This window comes from Poecilia reticulata, chromosome 2, assembly GCF_904066995.2.
Source record: "Poecilia reticulata chromosome 2, P_reticulata-male-v2, whole genome shotgun sequence".
NCBI lineage: Eukaryota > Metazoa > Chordata > Actinopteri > Cyprinodontiformes > Poeciliidae > Poecilia > Poecilia reticulata.
Genome location: NC_088831.1, coordinates 24027487 through 24048912, shown reverse-complemented (window position 1 = coordinate 24048912; position 21426 = coordinate 24027487). Strand labels below are relative to the sequence as shown.

At 38.5% G+C, this 21426-nt stretch overlaps 1 protein-coding gene across 1 annotated transcript; it reads right to left on the bottom strand.

The window, feature by feature from the left end:
- Nucleotides 1-4650: 4650 nt before the first annotated feature.
- tmtc4 (transmembrane O-mannosyltransferase targeting cadherins 4) lies at nt 4651-21175 on the bottom strand. The gene is made up of 18 exons (XM_008433368.3): nt 20717-21175; nt 20384-20585; nt 20150-20265; nt 17200-17416; nt 13511-13598; nt 11728-11828; nt 11457-11549; nt 11124-11285; nt 9810-10012; nt 9446-9620; nt 8662-8793; nt 8454-8533; nt 8270-8377; nt 8025-8166; nt 7368-7482; nt 5272-5384; nt 5075-5144; nt 4651-4918 (listed from the first exon to the last, which is right to left on the bottom strand). Exons 2-18 carry the CDS (start codon nt 20543-20545, stop codon nt 4770-4772), a joined length of 2226 nt encoding a protein of 741 aa, XP_008431590.1. The 5' UTR covers nt 20546-20585; nt 20717-21175; the 3' UTR covers nt 4651-4769.
- Nucleotides 21176-21426: the final 251 nt, after the last annotated feature.

Here is a 21426-nt window from a genome sequence, read left to right as displayed (position 1 = left end):
GCAGCCGATGTCCATTATATCAGTTCAAACAAAGCCCTGACTAGCATCTGGCCGCACTGGGCATTTTACAGCGCATCTCTAACTATTAATCATTGACCGCGACATCACAGACTCTCAAGAGGGCAGCTGGATGGTAAGGCTGCCGAGGAAGCCGCTGAAAATGCCAGGGCATGGAGACGCAGAGTCCCAATGCTCGCCGACAGTGGCCCTGCTTAAAATGACAGAGTGCATCGGAGCCAGACGGACAGAGCGGCGTCGGGAAGGCGCTGTGACAGGCGAGGGGGGACCCCTCTGAAAATGCCACCGTGCCCTTGTGGCCTACAGTGTCGTAGCGCGCTGGTAGTATCTGCTCCGAGGTTGTGTCATGTAATATGATCTAGATGAGGCGGACGGGGTGGGTCCCCTCTCTAGGATGTGGTTGGGGTGTCAGACAAGCTGCTCCTCTAATAAGGACTGCCATTCTAATGCTCATTCAGTCACTCTAACCTCTGACCCCTACTGTTAGAAGAAACAGAGGGAGGGGCCGGCTGGGATGGTGGGAAGGATTGTGGGTTCAAATGTGCACTATTTACATCAATTAGACAGGCAAGATGGAGGTGCACATCAGAGCCCATTAGGGTTGTTGTGGATCTGGGGGTGTATGGGGGTGAGGGAGACCGAGGGCCGCACGGAGGCCCAGCGGACACATCACAGGGCCGCCCTTGATCACATCCTGTCACATTGATGAGCCACTCGTGCAGATGTACAATTTGCTACTTACGCTGTGCACTTCAAGCTGCCGCACCGGCTTTCAATCCTACAGCACGACTCGCACTGTACTCGAAAACTGACTGGTAGAAAGGAAAAACAACAACAACAAAAAACAGTGCAGTTTGGGTTATTTCACTAACCAAGCAGGGCTGGGTGGTGGATTTGACCCAACAGGCTGGGTTAGGTTTTAAGTTAAAGCATGGACAGAGGAAAGCATTCTTCTAAAAGCATTAAACTTGTGTGCATGCAAAAATTGTAAATATATAGGACTTTGCTAAATAGTATTGTCTGTCTAAAGTCTGAGTAGCTACCAGTAGCTTGAGCTAAATAAAGCAGGTGAAAGGTATATGTTGTCCACAGTTGGAACTTAATTCACCAAGTCAGTTGACTGACTAACATTATTATGCAGCATTCTGTCGCCATCCTACAATTTCTTATTTCATCCTAGAAGCTTAGCAAAGTTTCATCTGGTTGACTTGACTGTCAGGAATGATGAGGCTTCTTCTTGTATCTTCACTAACCCCAAAAACCGGGCCACCATTTTAGAGCTATTATTTGATTAAAATATCTGAACGTCTGGCCAGCATTCAGAAATCCAGGGTTGTCAAACTGTGGGAGTGACTAAAACTTTTAGTCACTCCCACAGTATGATGTCAATAGTATTAATAGTATTGCTTATTTGCTATATGAACAGAAATGATAATTAATTGCTTAGTAGTAGTAGCAGTGGTGGAGCGTGTGAAAGGCTTGATGAGATACAAATCATCACAAGCTCTTACTGCAACTCTTTTTGAATTTGGTGAACTGGGTCGCAAAGACAAGTTAGGTTTTCTGCATAGGACCCTTCTGTTATTTCTTTGTTTTTATAACAATGCTTCAATCAAAAAGTAAAAAAAGTCAAAGTCTAGTTGTAAAACGCTTGAAAACCACTGTACTGAAAAAAAAAAAAAAAAAACCTCGGCCTTTAGTTTGTAGATGTATACAAACATTTAGGATAAGGAAAAGAAAAGACCCTTCTTTTAGACGTCGCCTCAATTCACCATGACAATCACATCTTCAAAAAAAAAAAAGATTTTAGAGACTTTCTTTGTGGCAGTTTTGATAAGCTCTTACCTTTATGGCGAGTTCTGCCGTTGGTGTTTATCAAATGCAAAACAGCTCACCTGCTGTTCCAAAACAGCCCCAGTGGGTTGAAATTAGTGCTCCCCTGCTTGTTGTTTTTCTATTGAAACTGTTGCAACAAAAGGGGATGACAACGCTCTTTTTTTTTTCAAAATAATTTTTGCAGCAGTCAAGCCAAACTCCTTTTTTTCTTCAGTTTAATGTTATTTTCCAAGAGAACAAACAGAAACTATTCCTATTCGCCTTGCCAGTGTTTATGACGAGCAAAACTCATCAGTACAATCAACTAAAACACAGTAAATAATGGCCCTACAGCTGATTTCCTTACACATCACTGCGGTGGATACAAGCAGGTAAAAGATGCAGAGAGAGAACAAGCCGAGGACTTCCTAAAGCTGTCGGATTCCATCTTTTATTAATGTCAACCCCCCTAGAACAGCAGGTTTTTGTCAGTCAGAATGGATAATGAAGATGTTGGTGGGGCCGATGAACCCGTCCCTTTAATACTCACATATTTTATGATAATGAAAGGTATTCAAAGAATGATTATGATAAAAGTGGGCTCCCCCACTGGCGTCCCAGCACAGCCTTACGCAGGCAGACAGTCGACGACTACAGGCGCCGAATGAAAGGATCACACGGAAAGTAAAGGAAGGATCCATAAGTACATAAATAGAATAGGTGATGGTTTTGCAGCCAATCGAACACCAGCAGTGCCGCGTGTTACTCTGCACGACAGAAAATAATGTGAAGGAAAAAGCCTTTCGTGTTGAATGTCACTATCCTATCATTTTTGATCTTCCTTTTGTCTGCATTCCCTCCAGTAGTGTGAAGTCTTCTCAACACGCCGACCTTTACACGAGTCTTGTTGAAACAGGTTTCATCTCGAACCAAACAATACGTCAAGAACACAGCACATATTTGTTGTACTTTCAGATTTGTCTGCCTCTGAATCTCACCATCAAAGCAGCAAAAATAAAATAAAAATCGTTATTAAAAAAAAAAGACAAAACAGCGCAGAGCGGGAGGAGGAAATTTCATCGTGTGACATTAGTTGCATTTTGAGGAGGTCACAGGCAGAGGACGCCGATGGTCGTGTGTGCCGTGGCACCCCCCGATGAGCGTATCAGTAACATCTTCCAAGCATCAAAGCGTCAACCGGTGTATTGTACTGTATGGGTAAACAAACTTAGCCGCCCCTAAAGCAAAGCCATACCAGCCCGCCACGGCTTCAAAAGTTTCCTGCAAGCTGTAGGAAGCAGGTGAAAAAATAGAAGTGTGTTGAACTTTGACCCCGGGTGCACACTTGTTGACTGATGTTTCGCACTGGGGTTGCCTTCCCCCCCCCACTCCCCTCCCCCGTAGCCGTCTTCAATAGAGGTCGGCCACGCGCGCGGGCATGCGTGCGTGTGTGTGTGTGTGTGTGTGCGTGGCCGCAACCGCAGGTTCCCTGGGGAGATCATCCCCGTCTCCCTTTGAAGGCTCTGCCCTATAGAGCCATCTTCATACAGGACCGGCCAAGGGTTTCCTGTCTCAGCCGACCCCTCGTTTGCTTCTGGACACTTGAGAAAAACTTCCCAGCAGAGACACCTTTCTCCCATTAACTACAGAGGCGACAGCAGGAGGAGTAGGGAGACGAAGGTTATTTTTGAACCTTGAGGTTCCATCCCATTAAGGAACAAAAGGCATTAAAAGAAAAAATCTAATCAATAAAGCACCTTTCGAAAGTATTCATGTGAAGTGAATTTTACCACAGTTTTACACAAAACGACTTTGAGCTTCTGTGCTTGTTCACTGGGATTTTGTATGGAAGATCAACACAGCATAGCGGGTAATTGTAAAGTGGAAGGATAAGAATAGATGATTTTTAAAATATTTTGCTAATAAAAGTTTAGCATGTACATATTTTCAGCCCTCCAGGAGTCAAAACTTAAAAGTACCATTGCAACTACAAGACTTTTGGATTATGTCTATTATAAGCATAAACAAAGTTTGTGTAGATTAAATTTAAGAAAATAACTTTGCTTACGCTATAAAGTGCAGAAACCTGAGCACTTTATACTTATATGCCCACTGTATGGTTTTAAGAAAAAAGTTACTGATGATAGGTTTCAGGAAACTGTTTTCAAGCCAAGTGTACACTTTTACATTATGATTAAACATTTTTTTTGCAAAATAACTCAAGTTTAGTCAGACTGGATGGATGATAGCAGCAGCAGTTTTCAAATCTTGCCACAGGTTAACTATTTTATTAAAGTTTTGTCATGTGACAAAATATAAAAAAAAAAAAAAGAAAAAAAAAAGGTACAAAGTTACACAAGACACTACGCATCACCAAATAGTTAATGAAAATCCGCTGTCACACTCAAGTTTTCTGCAGGTGCATGCGAGTGCTCCCAGGCCAAACTATTGTAACTTTGAGTTGGGAAACATTTGAGACTTCTGAAAAGCGCCCAACTTAAATAAATCTACACCAGATTTCCTGGACCTACATGTGCGTGGTGCTCTGTCCAGCTGACACAACACAGGGTCAGAGATGAAAAGAGGACGGGGTTCACCGTGGATCAGGTCCACATGGTGTTCAAACGAAGCTTCAAAACGGGAGAAGTATCCCAACTGCCCTGATCAATACACCCCCATGAAATCCAATTAGGTACCTGACGCTTAGGTCGCATACATGAAAGAGTTTGTAATAGTTAAACTACAAAACACATTTTGCAACATTTATTTTCCCTTTCCCCCCTTTGCCTTTTAAGGAATAAAAACTGGAGCCTGGCACACAGATTGTGGTCTTTATTTCAAAAATGTTCAAAGGAAGAACAAGTGAGATAAAATAATACAAAATGAAACAGTGGGACATGTATTTTATAGCAGGCAGGGGTCCCTGTTGGGTTCCCTCAGGGCGTGCTGTGTTTAAGCTGGTCCAGTTTGCGTCGCAGCATGTTGTAGTTGTCTCTGGTCCCAGGAGCCTCGGGGTCCAACTTTAGAGACAACTCGTAGTGTTTCTTTGCCAGTTCCAGCTTCCCCCAGCGGTGATACAACACAGCTGAGGACAAACACAAGACCGGGATGCAGCGGTTGTGATTTAACTGATTAGAAGCCTTCAAAACATGTAGCCTACTCAATGTTGCTTCTGCTAGAGTTAATATTTTTAGTGTTTGATTTCTCTGAGCTCGCAAAATCAAAACTGCTGTGGCTTTACCTAAGTTGCCATGGCAACTAGCAGCATTTGGTTTGATCCGAAGGGCGTGGAGAAAGAAGCTCTCTGACTCCTAAAAGAAGTTTAAGCAAAAGAGAAAAGAAGATCCTTTTTTACTCGTAACAAAAAAATATCACACCTGGATGAGATTGAAATAAAATCAAAGTCTTTACAATCATCCATTTTTTTTTTTGACTCACCTTGTATTTCTGTAATTTCCCCAAGACGTTGGCCAGTGAAAACATGATGGTGTGGTCATTGGGGAGGAGCTTCAGAGCCTCTCGGCCAATCAGCTCTGCCTGGCCCAGGTTACCTTGAACAGAAACAATGTTCAGAAAAATCAAAGAAGCATCATGAGAGACACCAAGGATCGTAAAAACAATGCAAGAACCAGGCTAAGGAAACAATAAAGACGGAGCAAGAGAGTTACAAATGTAAAATAAAAAAAAAAAAAAACTTTCACATTTTGTCACATAACTGCGGCTTTATTGCATTTGTTTGAATTTTATGTGATGGACCAACAAAAAGTAGTGTGTGTTTGTGAGGTTGAAGGTACAAAAGATGCAAAATTTTCAATTTAATTTTTACAAATAACCATACGCGGGGAAAAAAAACAGACTCAAATTCAGGGGAGGATTTGGGGCAAGACTTGTGTTCATAAATGCTCTCCATCCAATCTGACTGATCTTTCATAACAGTGCAAAAAAAGGGACAAAAATTTTTGTTTTAAAAATGGCAGTTTTACCCAAAAGACTTGCAGCTGCATGATAACTGGAGACCTTGTGATGGAGGTAATATTTGTAAAAAAAAATGTTACACCGAAAAAAATCAGTTGCAATATCTTTTCGTCTTTGCCCTCATCCTCATCTATACTTCCTCCACTCTGTGACCTTCAGCATCACCTTTTGGTGATGTCATACAGGTTCTGTGTGAGTATCTGTTGCTATGAGACTCTATCCAACTGGGATAATAATACGAAAACAATAACACTTGGAACACATTAGCCAACAATTATAGCATTCTAAACACTTCTTTGTGATATGCTATTGGAATGACAATATATTGGTGCAGCTGTAATATGAAGTCCTCGTCAGAAAAAGATGGTTCTACAAAGTATTGAGTCTAGAAAGATAAATTCAAGTTTTTTTGTAGAAACTTCTGAAAATTATAAATCATTTTCCTTCTACTTCTCAATTATACACAACTTTCTTCTGGCATAGAGCATAAAATCCCAATAAAACACATTGCAATGGTTGTAACATGACAAATTTAAAAAACAAAAAAACAAGGTATGAATTCTTATGCAAGGCAAAAAAAAAAAAGCAACACGAAGACACAAAGACCCTCTCTGATTTATTGGTAAACACTATCTAAAGCTCCCCCCCACCCCCGTCACACATGGAGGAGTGGTTTAGTCTCCTAATTACAGCTGAACGCAAGGCCCACTGAGTTATTGATCTGTGTCACAGATCTGTCTGATGTCTGGCCAGAAATGGAGAAAGAAGAGGCAGACAAGAGAAACAGAGGGCAAAACAATGGTAGTCATCTCCTGACTCACGGCCTGTGCCCTTCACACACGCAGCCTGCCAACATCTGATCAAGTGCGCGCCTTTTGTTTGTGTTATCTGTATCAAAAGAAAAAAAGGTGAATGCCAAACAATCTCTCCTCCATTTCGAAACGACCCCTAATGTTTTGCTTTTTGTCTTGTTTTATGGTTTACTGCCGGATTTGGGGAGACGGGCAGAATTATTTGTGTGAGATTTCGGGGAGCAAACTGCGGCAAGGGGAAACTCTGAGGGGGGCGCTGTTCTGGCTGTGCTCGCCCTCTTTTGATCAGGAGACACGCTGGGCCCTGATTGGACGGTTCCACTGCCCTCCTGGGAGACTCCGCCCTCGCGGGAGCAGCTTCTGACAAAACGGCTCGAGCGTTTGGAAATCAGAGCATTCTCCACACGGCAGGGAAGAGTGCCTCCAAAACTCACAACACAAAAGCTTTAATACATAAATTTCAAGCATTGGTGGTTCCTGCTCTTCCGGTCTAATCTTGTTGGCCATTTAGATTTCCTGCATTTCTGAAAACAACAAGGGTGCGTGTGCATGTGTGTGTTTGGCAGTTAATGCGGTAACAATACTGCAATCAAAACACACAGTTTTAATATAGTAAACTAAATCACAATTAGGTTGTTTTTTTTTGTTTCAACAGCAACAGCATAAAAAGAAAAGGCAAGTAAAAATGTTTTTTAGTGTTTATTGGGGTAGAAATAAAAGTTATATTTGAATGTGTGTATTTTTTACCAGTATTGTCCAGCAGAATAACCATGTTGTTCCAAGCCAGACTGTGGTCAGGTTTAAGCATAGTTGCATTCCTCCAGGCATTCAGGGCATCCACATGTCGGTTCTGGTCAGCATACTATCACAACATTAAAGAAAGTCCATGATAAACTGTTTGAGATTTGGAAAAGGTTTACAAATATAGAGCAAATATATTTTCTGCAGTTGGTTTTTATGATCCGTACTATGCCTTGCAGAAGTAATCACACCGTTTGAAGTTTTTCACGGTTTGAGACGTCACAACGCAAACTTCAATGCATTTAGTTGAGATTTTATGAGACCAATCAGCACTATTGAGTATATTCTGTTTTTTTTTTTTTTTTAAGTGGAAGGAAGAACAAGAGATTATTTACCACTAAGGGGACAGTTGGTTCAACTGGATGTTATTTAGGGGTACCAAAGTAAAGGGGGTTGAATACAAATGCATCCCACATGTTACAGATTTTTATATGTTAAACGTTTCTAAAATTTCAGTCTGATTTCATCACATGAAATCCTAATAAAATCCCTGTAACTCAGCAGCATGTGAAAAATTCAAGGGGTGTGAATACTTTTGTGAAGTAATGTAACTTGATTTAGTTTATCCGTTTCAATGAAGCAGCTGAAGTGAGGAAACCTCACCAGACGACCCAGGTTATAGTAGCAGTCTGGGTATTTTCTCCGGTAGCGCAGGGCGTTCCAGTAGCTCTCCTCTGCCGCCTCAAACTTCCTGAGGCTGTTCTGAACTATGCCGAGGTTCATCCACGCAGCAGCAAAATCAGGTCTAGACAAATTTGGAGAAAACAATTACTGAGCTTGAGAAAAGGATAACGGTTTAGGTGATTTGAGATCATTAATTTTTTGTTTTGTCTTTTAGAACAACATACTGAACAGCAACAGCTTTAGACAAGAGCTGCTCTGCCTCACTAAGTTCATTCTGCTCCTTCAGGATGTTTCCGAGGTTGTTCATTGCATGGACGTAGTTCGGATGTAGTCTGAAGGCCAAACACAGGTCAGTTTCTTGTTTGTTTTAAAGCTCTTTAAATTATATTTACTTATGAAGAAGCCTACCTGACAGCCTCCCTGTAATACTTCACAGCAGCAGTAGTGTTTCCTCTATCAGCCAGGTTTTTACCAACATTATAATGTACCTGAGGAGAAGGTCAGCAAACAAACACGGTTTGCTCTGACTGAGCACAGAATACTTTTGAAAGGCAGTAGATTCTGCCAGAAAAAGTAAGGAAAATAAATAAATATATATATATATATATATATATACTTTGGCATTGAGTGGACAGACAGACAGGGCACTGGAGAAGAGGCTTTGTTCTGACCGCCACTGGTGACTACGGAGGGCACAGCGGACTACATACATACATAACAGAGCGAGCAGCATGACGCACGTCAGTTTCTGGAAAAGGAAAACACAGGGAGATATTTAACAGAGGACCAGAGTATTCGGCTTAAACTTTTTATAGCAATAATATCTGTAAAATACAGTGCTGCAGCATTTAATGGCACGTCTGGTAAAATGTGCAAAAAAAGGTCTTATAGGGAGTTCAAAACTTTTTGCCGTAGGATTATTTCACAATGAAAATCGTTGAGATATTGTTAAAAGCAATCATTTCTCAACATGGGATCTCTTACTGTATTGAATAAGTTCATTGAAAGAAGTACAAGCTTTTTTTAAAAAAAATCTTTTGTTATGAAATTACTGCAGTAAAAGCAATTACCTAAAGGCCTATTGTACATTCTTACCAGGGGTGCCAATAAATGTGCCTGGCACTGTATATTTAGCATTTACAGGTAATATTTTAGTAATTTCTCATATTTTTTTTCTCCATCAATACGTTACTGAACAAAAATAAAAAATAAAAAAAAATAATAAAAAAGTAAATAAAGCCAGAATTCAATTAAATACATAAAGTCCAGGACATTGTGACCTGGTCAAAGCAAAAAAAATATATAAAAAGGCGGTGAAACGGGAAATCCAACCTTTTAACTGTTAGGTTTTGTTACTCTTTAACTTTATTTAATAGGTGGGGGGGTGATTAACACAACACCTTGTATTTGATCCACCGGTAGCAGCATTGTCCGAGGGAGTAGGCCAAGAGTAAGCAGTATCCGGCTGAAGACAGGTAGAGCACCCTCTCAGCAACAACAAAGCCAACTCTAAAGAAAATGTTGCACGCAGGCAGGAAAGGGACGACTAGCAGCACCAGGCCCAAGGTCAGCGTCCTGTGAGAGAAGAGAGGATAAACTCAATCAATGTCACACTGTATGGAAATGGGAGCTGAAATTACCAACTATGTGGGATTGTTTTTTTTTGTTTTTTTTTACTAATAGATGTGCAGTGTAAGACAAAAATATATATAACATATACTTTCCTCCATCTACAGAAAGCACTAGTGGGCTCTGCCGGCTTACCTCCTCCTCTGGCTGTCCGGAGAGCATAAGGCTTGGCTTACCAAGCCTATCAGGACACACCAGAGCAGCAGCAGCCACATCACCCTCCAATCAGTGGCCGACTTAATGAGAGGCACACAGCCCATGGACCAATCAAAACACAGCCACCAGGGACACAGCAGCAGCCAGGCATTAAGAGAGTAGTAGTAATTATAGTTCACAATCTGCCAATCAAAAACGAAAGAACGAGGAGGGGACAAAATGAGAAAGAGCACAGAAAGGAAGAAAAAGGGGAATATCTTCACATTTAACAGTACAGTAAATGTGTTTTATTTAAGGGCATCAGAGTAATGGTGGTGGAATACAAATGCACAAAACTAAAGGTTTTTAAATGAACCTTTGCAAATAAAAAAAAGGTTTTTAAATGATGGAAAAATACAGTGAATCATTTCCTTTTCACTTCACAATTTTACCATTCAGCAGTGTATTGGTATCTCTGACGGGGAAAAAGTTTTAGTGGTATGATTACTTTTGCAAAGCATTTCATGTTGTACAAATCAACATTTTTAAACATTTCTTAATAATCAATTAGAAAACCTGCTAGTATAAGCAGCATTACATGTCTTGTACTGCCATCAGCTTAAAGTTGGTTTTTATTCAGCCAGCTGACAACGTTTGAAGAAAATCTACAATTACATTATTTAAAGATGGCAGAACATTGGATGATGTTATAATTGTACTTTAAAACATAAACAATGAGAAGAGAAAAAAAAGCTAAGCTGTGTTTTTCTGTATTTTCTGGACACTTTTGACATTCAGGAGAAAACATGCACCGTTTCAGACCGGTTAAACTCAAATGGTTAACGTTTAGGTTCTCAAAGTGCAACATTTGTCATTTTTTCCCTTCTCTATAAGACTGTAGCAGCTTACTTAGATCAAATATGAAAAAAAAGGAAGCAAGCAATTAAAAAAAGTTTTTCATTTTCTCTTGTTGCCTTATTAATTTAGGAAATTTGTGAAGCTTGACATCAACAAGCCTTTGGGTTTTCTAAGATGTAATCAATCTGTATTTGTTCATATTTAGGTTTTAGAAACTTGAGATAAAAAATATTCTCCATACTTATCCTGATTGTATACGTTTTAAGTATTTTACCAAACAAATCATAGAAATAAATATATAAAACAAACATGTTATTTAAAAAGATGAAAACATACTACCGTAATTTCCTGACTATTAGCAGACACTTTATTCCCCACATACTGCGGTTAAAGCAATAAATTGGGTCCAACTATAAATAATGATTTATTGTTTAATCTTTTAAAAAGCTTACTTACTCTAATAAATATATTTTCTTCAAAAGAGGCCGGGTTGTCTACTTCTGTGAATGCTGGCGGTCCTGTGCCCATGATCCTCCAGCGTGCATAGAGCATGGAGAGGCCGCCAAGGCTCATGAGGCCCAATCGTTTCAGCAAACCTGTCCGAAGAATCTCGCTTAGCTGTGAGAACATTACAAACCGTTACTAAGGATTTCAAGCGACGAGTCATCAGGATTATATATCCTCTGATCAATTCAGCTTTACAGGATGTAATATACGAGATGTGACATTAATTATATAGAGAAAGCATAAATTATTACACAAAATATGAAGAATAAATGTTTAACTTACCTCAGGAGAATTCTTCCTGAAGAGAAGCCTGTGGCCAAGTTCATAGACATTAACGTTACAGATCAGTAGAACATCAAAGGCTGCGTTCACACCCTGAGGGGAAGATGCATCCACACAGGTTATGCACAGCAGTGATCTTTTAGTTATTACATGTAAAGTTTAGGATGGTACAAAGAGCAACCAAGTGTGACACAATTACAATAAAGTTTCTCTTATATTGCTAGGACAGACTGAACTGATAATAATATAAAAAAAAGTAAGATTTTCATACCAAGACAGTGATGCCTTGTTCTTTACAAAGCATTGCCGCAGCACACAATGCAAGACTGACCACAACCCACTGGACAGAAAACCTGGCATCTCCGTCATTCCCTGAGGACATGAAGATCACATCGGTTATAGACAGGATTCCTACTCACTATTCAGACATTTCCACATTTATAGATTTTTTTTCTCTCACAATTTCTATAACATTTTAGGTACAAAACATTTACATTGAAAACACTTTAACAGAGTCGTCAGGTTTTGTTTTGAGTGTGTGCTTCACTAACCAGGAAATAAGATGTGAGTTTTTTCTGACTCAGGTTCATAAAGGGGCTTTCTGTCATCTGGACTTCAGTTCAGTTGAAGTATATAATGCTGAGACCTTTCAAATCAGGACAGAATTTTTTTTTATCTTTGATGCCTTTATACTGTTTATAAATATTTAAATCAATGTTTCAGTGCTTTGCTTGGCATCTGAACCACAGAACATCAGTTTAAAGAACTTCAGAGAAAGTTTAGAACCCTGATAACCAATGAAATGGACATTGTTGTAATATTGAACAAGCATATTTCTGATATGTAAAATATATTTCTAACAGTGTGTGTTTGTGACTGACAAATACATCATATTCATTATATTCACCATATAGTAACAGCCAAAGTAATTGTTTTATACACACACTACACAAAGTAGTCCAGGATGGGTTTGTCCCTTATTAAGGGAGATTACCAGGAAACACCCCGATGCCCAAACCACCTTCACTGACTCCTTCTAATGAAGAAGAGCAATGGCGCCTGCAGATGGAGCTTAAAAAGTTTCTTAGACCGAGTCTGACCATCCTAAGAAGGAAACTAATTTTGGCTACTTGTATCCATTATGTCATTATTTTGGTCATGATCAATATCTCCTGGCCAAAGATGTTGATCAGAACACAGATGGACCGCTAAATAAAATGTGCTGATTGCTTCAGCTCCTTCTTCACCACAACAGACTGGAGCAGTGCCATCACACCTGCTGATGTGTCCAATCAATTCCCACTTCCTCCCACCATCACTAGTAAACAAGACATTTAAATGCCTAAAAGTCCTTTAGGCAGAGACATTGAAATGTGACAGTGACTGTGACAGTGAAAGGGTGGACCCTTTTCTAGTTGAGAACCATGTTGCCATGTACACTCCTGCATTCATTTCTACTTTAATCATATGAAGCCTGCAAAAACCATATGTTGAACAATAGCCTTACACCGTGATGTTCTACAAACATCACAACAGGTATGGCGTCTCAGGGTGTTCAACAACATTTCTGCAACAAACATAGTGTGTGCAATGAGATCCCAATAGTTCAAAATTGCTCTCACTTGATCAGAATATATATGATTCTAGTATTTCATTGGCTTGTCCAAATGTTCATTTTAATAGGGCTAGTCGAAATTTGTTTACTCAGAAAAATGTTGACATTTTGACAATTATTTTACTCGCCGTATTTTTAGTTTCTCAGCCAGAAACCAAAATATCGTTATCTAAAATGTCAAAGTCAAGTTTTGATGTGGCAAATTAAAGGGGAAAAAAAATGTCCCAGCAAATTGCATTTTCCACTTCCTGTTTTCCATATTTACCTTGACTTGGAAAATAAGAAAACATATTCTGTGCACTATGAAACTATACAAGATATTGGGAAAGAAGTTTTTGAAAAAACATAATGATGCCTATTGAGCTTTCACAAAGACAAATGCAATATATGCCCATTTTACTGTATAATCAAGAACAAATACTTGTACTGGATTCCTTACCTTTGTTAAAAGCTTTGCAGTATGTGAGGAAAGACAGCTGAAAGAATAGAGCGCATAAAAGGTCCGCTCGACCCACGACGCCTGCCACCTTCAAGAAACAAGAGAGACACCCCAGAGAGACATGCAGCATGTTTAAAATGTTCCCCCAAATAAAATTGTTTTTATTCAATAAATATTATTAGTAAATACTTTTAACAATGCTTGTGCTAGATTCCAAGCCAAGTTAAAAGTGAACATATCTTAACAAAAAATACGAGGGACTCATTACCAGCATGCTTACTGTTGGTGTGTGTATTGTGTACAGTGTGTGGGTACAGTATGGCTGGCATCCTAGGGTTGTATGCTTTGATTTCTACAGCAGGCATAAGCCCGCAGTCTGCCTTCCTCCCACCAACCCCCCCAGGTTTTACCCAGTTCTTGCTCTGCATGATTAAAGAGAATGCTGAGGGGGGGGGGGGACTGCTGCCTTCCAGCCAAGTTTTACTGCAAAAACCACAGAAGCTGGCAGGTCAATAAGAACCCCAGCATAGATCACACTACTGCACACACCTTGGCCCTGCGTTACCCAGCTGAGACAGAGCTTTTGTTCTAGGCATAGAGACAATGGATGTTTAGAGCTGACACCTCTGGACTTCTTTTTCAAGTTGCCATGCAGCCATGAGGGAATAACGACTGTTTAGAAGTTTATTTGTTGCCCCAAAACATGAGCAGATCTGGAGTGCAATAGGCTGTACAACTTTATAAAGGAGGCTGGTCAAGCTAAAGTTAAAAGGAAAAACACAAACTAAAAAAAAAAAGTAATATATCTAGACATTAGACCGACAAGTAATGTCGGTGTAAATGCAAGATAAATCAGACTATCATTGCAACAAATTCATATTCAAAAATTTCCATGACAAATAACGACTAAAAGCATTTTTGGCCAAACAGATTCACCCACATTTTAGTGCAGCTGGCAAAGGTTCATTTAAATTTTGGCAAAATATATTCTATAAATTCCACTCACTTTCTGTATTAGTTCCTTATAAAATCTCCAAGGTTACAGTTCAGATGGTTGCATAGACTTTATCATGTTGCTGAGAGATGCAGACACCACAAGTTAGCAAATTGTACATAGCCTGTGTCTCTGTCTCTACCTTTCATGTTTTTTAAACTCTGCCTGCATTGTTGCTCTTGCCAGGATCATTTTTGCCCTTCCACCATTTCACATTTTTGAAGTTTGGTTGTTGAACGGCATTTTTTCCCGGTACGAAACGGTGCCCTCATAACAAACGTAACAAACTTGTGCCAATTCATAATTCCTATTGGCGTTTTACTGCTTCTCCTGTCCCAATTTTGCCATCTTTGCTTGTACTGACTTACCGAAACAAGACTGCACAGCTGCCTTCAAATGGTATTGAAGTACACATCAACCAAACATGACATAAAAAAAACGAGAATACTTCCAAAGTGAAACATTGCCAAAATTTTAACAGGAAAAGTAATGATTGCTTTACGATCATTCAAGATTTGGATTAAGAACCAAAGATGTTATGACAAATTTGATTAATTTCAAAACCCTGCATAACATTATGTGCATTGTTTTCCTTGGAAAAGAGATTCTTAATCTAAATAGTAACTTCCTGGTTAAATAATAGGTCAACTTAAATAAAATCAAACAGGGTTTTAGCTTTTTCCACCACTGAAGTTATAATCTTCCTTTATTATTAAAACTCAAAGAAACAGGAATAAGCTCTGAATCCAATTTAATGAGTCGTCTAAAAAAAAAACTGCATTTCCACCCGGGTTTGTTTTGGTCTAGTTTGCAGCTGCTCACAGTGGTTTCCTAAGTTATTATGAAACCAAAAAGTCATATTTCAAAATCTCAGTACTCCTGATCAAGGATGTCGTCTTTAATCTATGACTAAAATTCATCACTATTTTATTAATATTGGAAAATGCTATAAAATAACTTGCCTATAAGCAATTTCTCCTGGAAAAGTTTTGAGGTAAATATTACTGTGCAAAAGTCAACAGTTATTTTCTTTATCATTTTTCCTCTCATCAGGGAGCAAAATGTCCAGTGATGCTGATCCATATTTCTTCAGGCTTTTTGAAAGGATTTTAATATTAAATTAGCACATTTTCATCCGTTTCCAGTGTGTTCTTATTTTATATTAACCTGCTAACCTCTGATCTGTGAAGCATTCAGTCTTAAAAGAGATTCAAAGATCAAAGTGAGGAACCTGTGCAATGTCTACACATGATAGATAACTAACAGACACTGAACTGGATCTTCAGACATGTTGTAACAAGCAGATGTGAATGTGTGAACAAAAACAGGCATGTTTTAAGTATAATACAATAAAGCTTTTTACACTGGAACTTAATGATCCTGAACCCTTCATCTTCTCTGGGCAGTTCGTCATCTGTGTTTCTACAGAAGAGCAAGGTTTCATGCTATTTATGTAAATTGCACTCACCGACACCTACAGGGCTGTTCCCTTTCAAAACTGCCTGCAGAAATGTTGCTCACTGCTGTCTGTGCAAAGGTGCAACAGTAACAGGTTATAAATATAAATCACCAATTCAGAAAAGAGGAGCTTTGTTTAGGATGGCAACCTGGAACTTTACAGCCAAAGGTTGTTTATTTTATGTTGGTTACACTCTGAAACAAGATTAAATGTCTGCAAACTCCAAAAAAAAAAATAATAATAATAATTCAGATTAACAATTTCTGTTCAAAACCCTGAAATACTATTTTTACATAAGAATTTGATGTAGAGCAGGCCAAATCTGACACCTATGATTTGGAGCAAAGAAACAGGTGAAACCTTTGTGTGATTTTTAATTGACGTAGGAACAAAATTAAAAGATGAAACACAACAAACCATTCAGTAACATAATTCCTCTAAGAGACATAGTACTTGATACAAGAGAAAGTGTCTAAACTTCTATTAGATTATCATACTTTGGGGCTGTGCTGTGTTACGTTGAGGACATATTAAGTGTGTAGTTATTTACAGGACAAATGGATGAAATTATTTCTAGTCATTAGAGGAATTAAGCTTCCAAAGGGGAGCATTAGGTTTTCTATTAAATGCTACGAATAGGGAAGTGGTGTCAGTTTTATTTGTCTTTTGGTCTTATTCTTCATTCCACAATCTACATCTGCCAAACCATGCCCTATATCTTCTTCTAATAGGTGTAAACCCATTTGATTATTTGTCATATCCCAGTCATATTATTGGAGGCAACTGTGAGCAATGTGGTCGAACCAGTAAAATCTAAAATTAAAATCTCAGTCCTTTCATTCAATAAACCAAAACAGTGAAAATGTATTTTAAAAACAAGTGGTATAGAGAAAGTTACTTGCGTAAAAATTCTATAAAAATTTGTCATAGAGGGTTTAACAGAGTTACAGAGTTGAAAACACTCTGGGTTAAACTGCTCCCTGTGCTGTTCTAGTGTGAAATGTTTGCAATAAATTTGGTGTGCTTTGAAGAACAACCTAAAAATTAGGGTAACTTCAGATCTCCACAAATATTCACTACTCTGTTTCTAAAGAATCAATTTTCTCTTTATTCAATGCAAGCGGAAATTAGGCCGATTGATTTGAAAGCGTTTGCACTTCCACTAACGGAGTCAAAATTCACTTCCACTGATTTTTCTACTGATTGCTAATCCTAAAGTCGCTGAATTCTACTTACACTTTCTGTATGAACTGGGTGTGCAGCAAAGAAGATGGCAGCAAGTAGAGAGGTCTTTGGAGCATGGTTCACTGTCCAACCCTTCTCATCATAGTCCAGTCCACCAATCAGTATAGCAAACACGTCAATCATAAGGACAGATATGACAGCATGGAGGATGATGTTTAGTACATGGAAGCCAACAGGGTGCAGGCCTCCTGCTATGAGGTAGTTTAACCTGCAACAGCAAAACAAGAAGAAACTGCTGCTAAATGTTTATTAGTGACAGAGATGGTAAAATCAAGCAAATGTTCATTAGTGGGGTTAAACACAGTGCTACAAGTAATGTGACAAGATATTGTGGTTGGAACGTGGTGAAACACAATGTTTTATTTGGTATGTAACAGTATAGTCATTTATCATTAATAGCAACCAACAACTGAACTGTTTTGGCAAACAAGCTAAAGTTGTAGGACCGAACCAAAGCCCTTCATACTAGACATTTGAAAAATGTGTGCAGAAAAAGGTCCAGATAATTAAGGGAGCATGTACAGTGGCATGAAAAGCCGTTTGCCTCCTTCCCAATTTACTGTTTTTTGCCTGTTTATTACATGTGTTGGAGTGGCCTAGTCAAAGTCCTGACCTGAATTCTATTGAGATGCTGTGACATGACCTTAAGGAATCAGTTCTTGCTCAAAAACCCTCCAATGTGGCTGAATTAAAATAACTCTGTAAAGAAGAGTGGGCCGACGTTTCTCCACATCGCTGAAAAAGACTCAGTTACATGTTTTTAGAAACGGCTGATTGCAGTTGTGGCTCAACCACTTAACAGATTTATGGAGCAATGACTTTTTCAAACATACACAGGGCCATGTATGTTCATTAATAATAAACACTTTAATTTAAAAATAGCAAAATTAAAGTGTTTACTTGTGTTGTCTTTAACTTGATTTAAATTGGTTTCATGTTCTCAAACACTCAAGTGTGACAAATATAAGAAGAAACATAAAATTAGGAAGGGGACAAACAATTTTTCACATCACTGCGTGTTCACCCTTTCGGCTATGTATCTTAGGTGTATATATATGTTTTTCTATTACATAACAATTAAATGCTGCTTTATGTTAGTCTTTCGCATAAAATGCCACAAAAACACATTAAAGGTTATGGTTGTCATGTAACAATATGCCAAAAAAAGTTTAAAGTACATAAACATTTTAATACACCTCTCTGTACAGAAAATTATGACGTAATGCACAACCTTGTTTTCCGTTTCCACAGTTTCTTTTTGTTCATAAATAACTATAAGTCAGGGCATTGTTGTAAATCAACAATTCTTACATTTGTCCTCACTCACACAGCTCACTTAACCCAGATGAACTCCTGGTTTAACAATCTTTCAGACAGCTTTTTGAAAATGAATCATCATTTCACTCTTGGAGGTCTTTATGCCATAGATTAAAAATTAGCTGTATGACAGTACTGAAACTAACTTCAGCCATTTGCTTGGACTTTTAAAGGTAATATCTTTTTTTATTACAGAAGCACTTCTGTCCTCAGTCTAACCAAATCTCACATTAGTATTTTGGTATGCAGCTTTTTATGTGCAAAACATTTATTGCACAGTGCTTGGAGCCACCATGAACAGGTGTGGATTGACTTCTGCTTTGTATTTACTATTATTTTTTTTACGACGCAACATAAAAAATTCCTATCATTTCAAGGCAGCTGTCTTTGCTTTCATCTGCCTCTCTCCAAAGAGAATAAGCATTTTTTCAGAGATGTGTCTGCAAACCTAATTTATACCAAAGGAAGCTGTAATGAATTGTAGATTAAAATTGACTGTAAAAAAATCGTCACTTTTTCACAATTTCTGTTCCTAATAATATTGACTTTTATCATGCTAGCACCATGTAAACCTTTAAGAGTGATGAATTATTAATGAACCCGTTAAAATTGCAGAAATAATTCAGTGAAGTACAGAAAATTAGTAGCATTACTACAAAATCCTGAATGTTTTGATGAACTCATACCCCAATCTCAGGTATTTTGAAGAATTTACCAGCTTATATTTTTATGATTGTCACTATTTAGGATTATTGTTCCTATCAACCCTGACCAAAATCATCCCAACAGAATGAGGATGCCACCATCATGTTTCACAGTGGGAATGGTGTGTTCAGGGTGATGTGCTAAACTCTGAGGTCATCATGGAAAAGCTAACTCAGTTACACGTAAATGACTAATCAAGTGTTTTTCAAAGAAAAATGATTCCACTGCATTTTATTTTGGGGGATTATACTAAAAGAGGCTGAACACATATGCACACTACAGTTTTCAATATCCGTTTTTAAAATAAATAAATATAAGGATATTTATTTAACAATTTGAAAATCATGCATCCTGTATATCCTTCTGCTTCACATTAATTTGCTTCGTTGTGTTAGTCTCTTGCATAAAATCCCAATAAAATACTGAAGTTTGTGGTTCTAAAGTGAAAGTGTTCCAATAACTATGAATACTTTTACAACGCATGGGTACATTAATTATCATTGTGTAACCTACTAGTTGCACCCACACAATAAAGGCTGGGTTTTTTTAAGGTTACATTGATTTGTCAAAAGTCAATGCTTGAGATAAAGTAGAACATTGACATCTGAATGATTTGAGATTAAAGACAAACATTAAGAATGTCTTTCTTTGTGCTGCAAAGATAAATTGCAGCACAATTTATCCCTCTTCCATTTGTGACAGGTTGGTACGTCAAGCTTGTTTCTATTACCATTTGGATTATGCAAGATGTTATATCAGCTTAGTTTGTCCTAACTGCAACATTCCTCTTATTGTTAATAGGAACTAAATAATGACATTTTGTTAAATTATTAATAAACCAGCAAATACTTTAAGAATTCAAGGGCACAAGTGCATAAAGAAGAAGAAGAAGAAAAACAAAAGAAACACCGTCCATTACCTGAATGTAAGGACAGTAAGCGGTCGGTAGGATTTGTGACTTGAGTTGCTACTCAGGTTGCTTCCCCAGAAATCATTTCTCCAGATGTTGCTCAGGGGGGTTGCTGGTTTCAGGTCCTACAATGCAAAAATTTAAATAATATAAAAAAGGACATTCATGTCACACAGTAGCAAAATTGGCATTCCAAAAGTAGCATCATGTTAAACATGAGTAGCAAAAAGAGGGAAAACTAACCTTGTTGTTGACAATTGCTTCAGAGTCATCAAATACAAATTCTCCGTCATAACTGTTGATGAAGCACAGAAGCGCCACCACGGCGACGGTGACCTTGGCTTGGACTGGACCAAGCTTTGGCAGCGGGATGTAGTGATCCCAGTAAAGTTCGGTCTGTGCCATAATTCATGGGCTCTTTGTTCGTTCTATCACCATCATCTCCCTGAGACCAAGAAGATAGGTGCAAGCAGAGTCACAGGAGCTATGACAAGTCACCTGCTATGAATGCACTTCAAATGCTCATAACTGACTTACAAAGTAAACTCAGCCTTTAAACGTATTATGCATTCATACCTTGTCTTTGCAGAGACAGGCTCTGACAGGTCACCGTGTTTTGTTTCACCCTCATGTTAGCTTCACTGCCAGCAAGATGACTGATGAACGTCCCCCTGCAGCTTCCTCCACAGCGGTAGTTGTGCAAAACCAGTTCACTGCAATTGTCTTAATTACGCTATCCAGGCTTCTTCGGGGTCTAAGGTCAAGGAGACCTTAACACCTGCAAGCTAGTAATGCTAAATTTTAGCACGTCTAGTTAGCAGGTGCTACTCCCGTTACAACATGTCGGTAAACGTGCAGCATATGCAGACACAACTAGTTGAGAATTGCTCGATGGTTACTAAGACAAAAATGGGGATAACTAGTCATAAGAAATATTCCGGGAGAGGTTCAGCTGGAGAGCTCACAGCTGTAAACAAATACACACGTTCAAGATCCAAAACTTCCTCTTCAGAGTAGATGTCACGTGATCAATTTCAGCCAATTATTTGCCGCGAATGAGGCACGTGGGACGACGTCGCCAGCAGAAGAGCAAATAAACGTGCTTGTTTGATTTAAATTAACGAATAATATATTTTTATTTTTATTTTTTTTAAGGTAATATTTTTGAAAAGTACTGACGAGAATATTATAGACCCACTGGATACGAAACACTCCAAAATTAGTAGAAATAAATAAGTAAATATGTTTGAGACAATTATACACAGAGTAATGTCTTACGGATGTAT

Excerpts from the sequence above, each read along its gene's own strand:
- tmtc4 (XM_008433368.3), bottom strand. The coding sequence starts at position 20,545 with ATGGCACAGACCGAACTTTACTGGGATCACTACATCCCGCTGCCAAAG. Across the intron at positions 8,794-9,445 it reads ACCGGTGGATCAAATACAAG|AAACTGACGTGCGTCATGCT; the intron begins GTGTTGTGTTAA and ends TTCCTTTTCCAG. Across the intron at positions 8,534-8,661 it reads TCTGTCCACTCAATGCCAAA|GTACATTATAATGTTGGTAA; the intron begins GTATATATATAT and ends CCTTCTCCTCAG.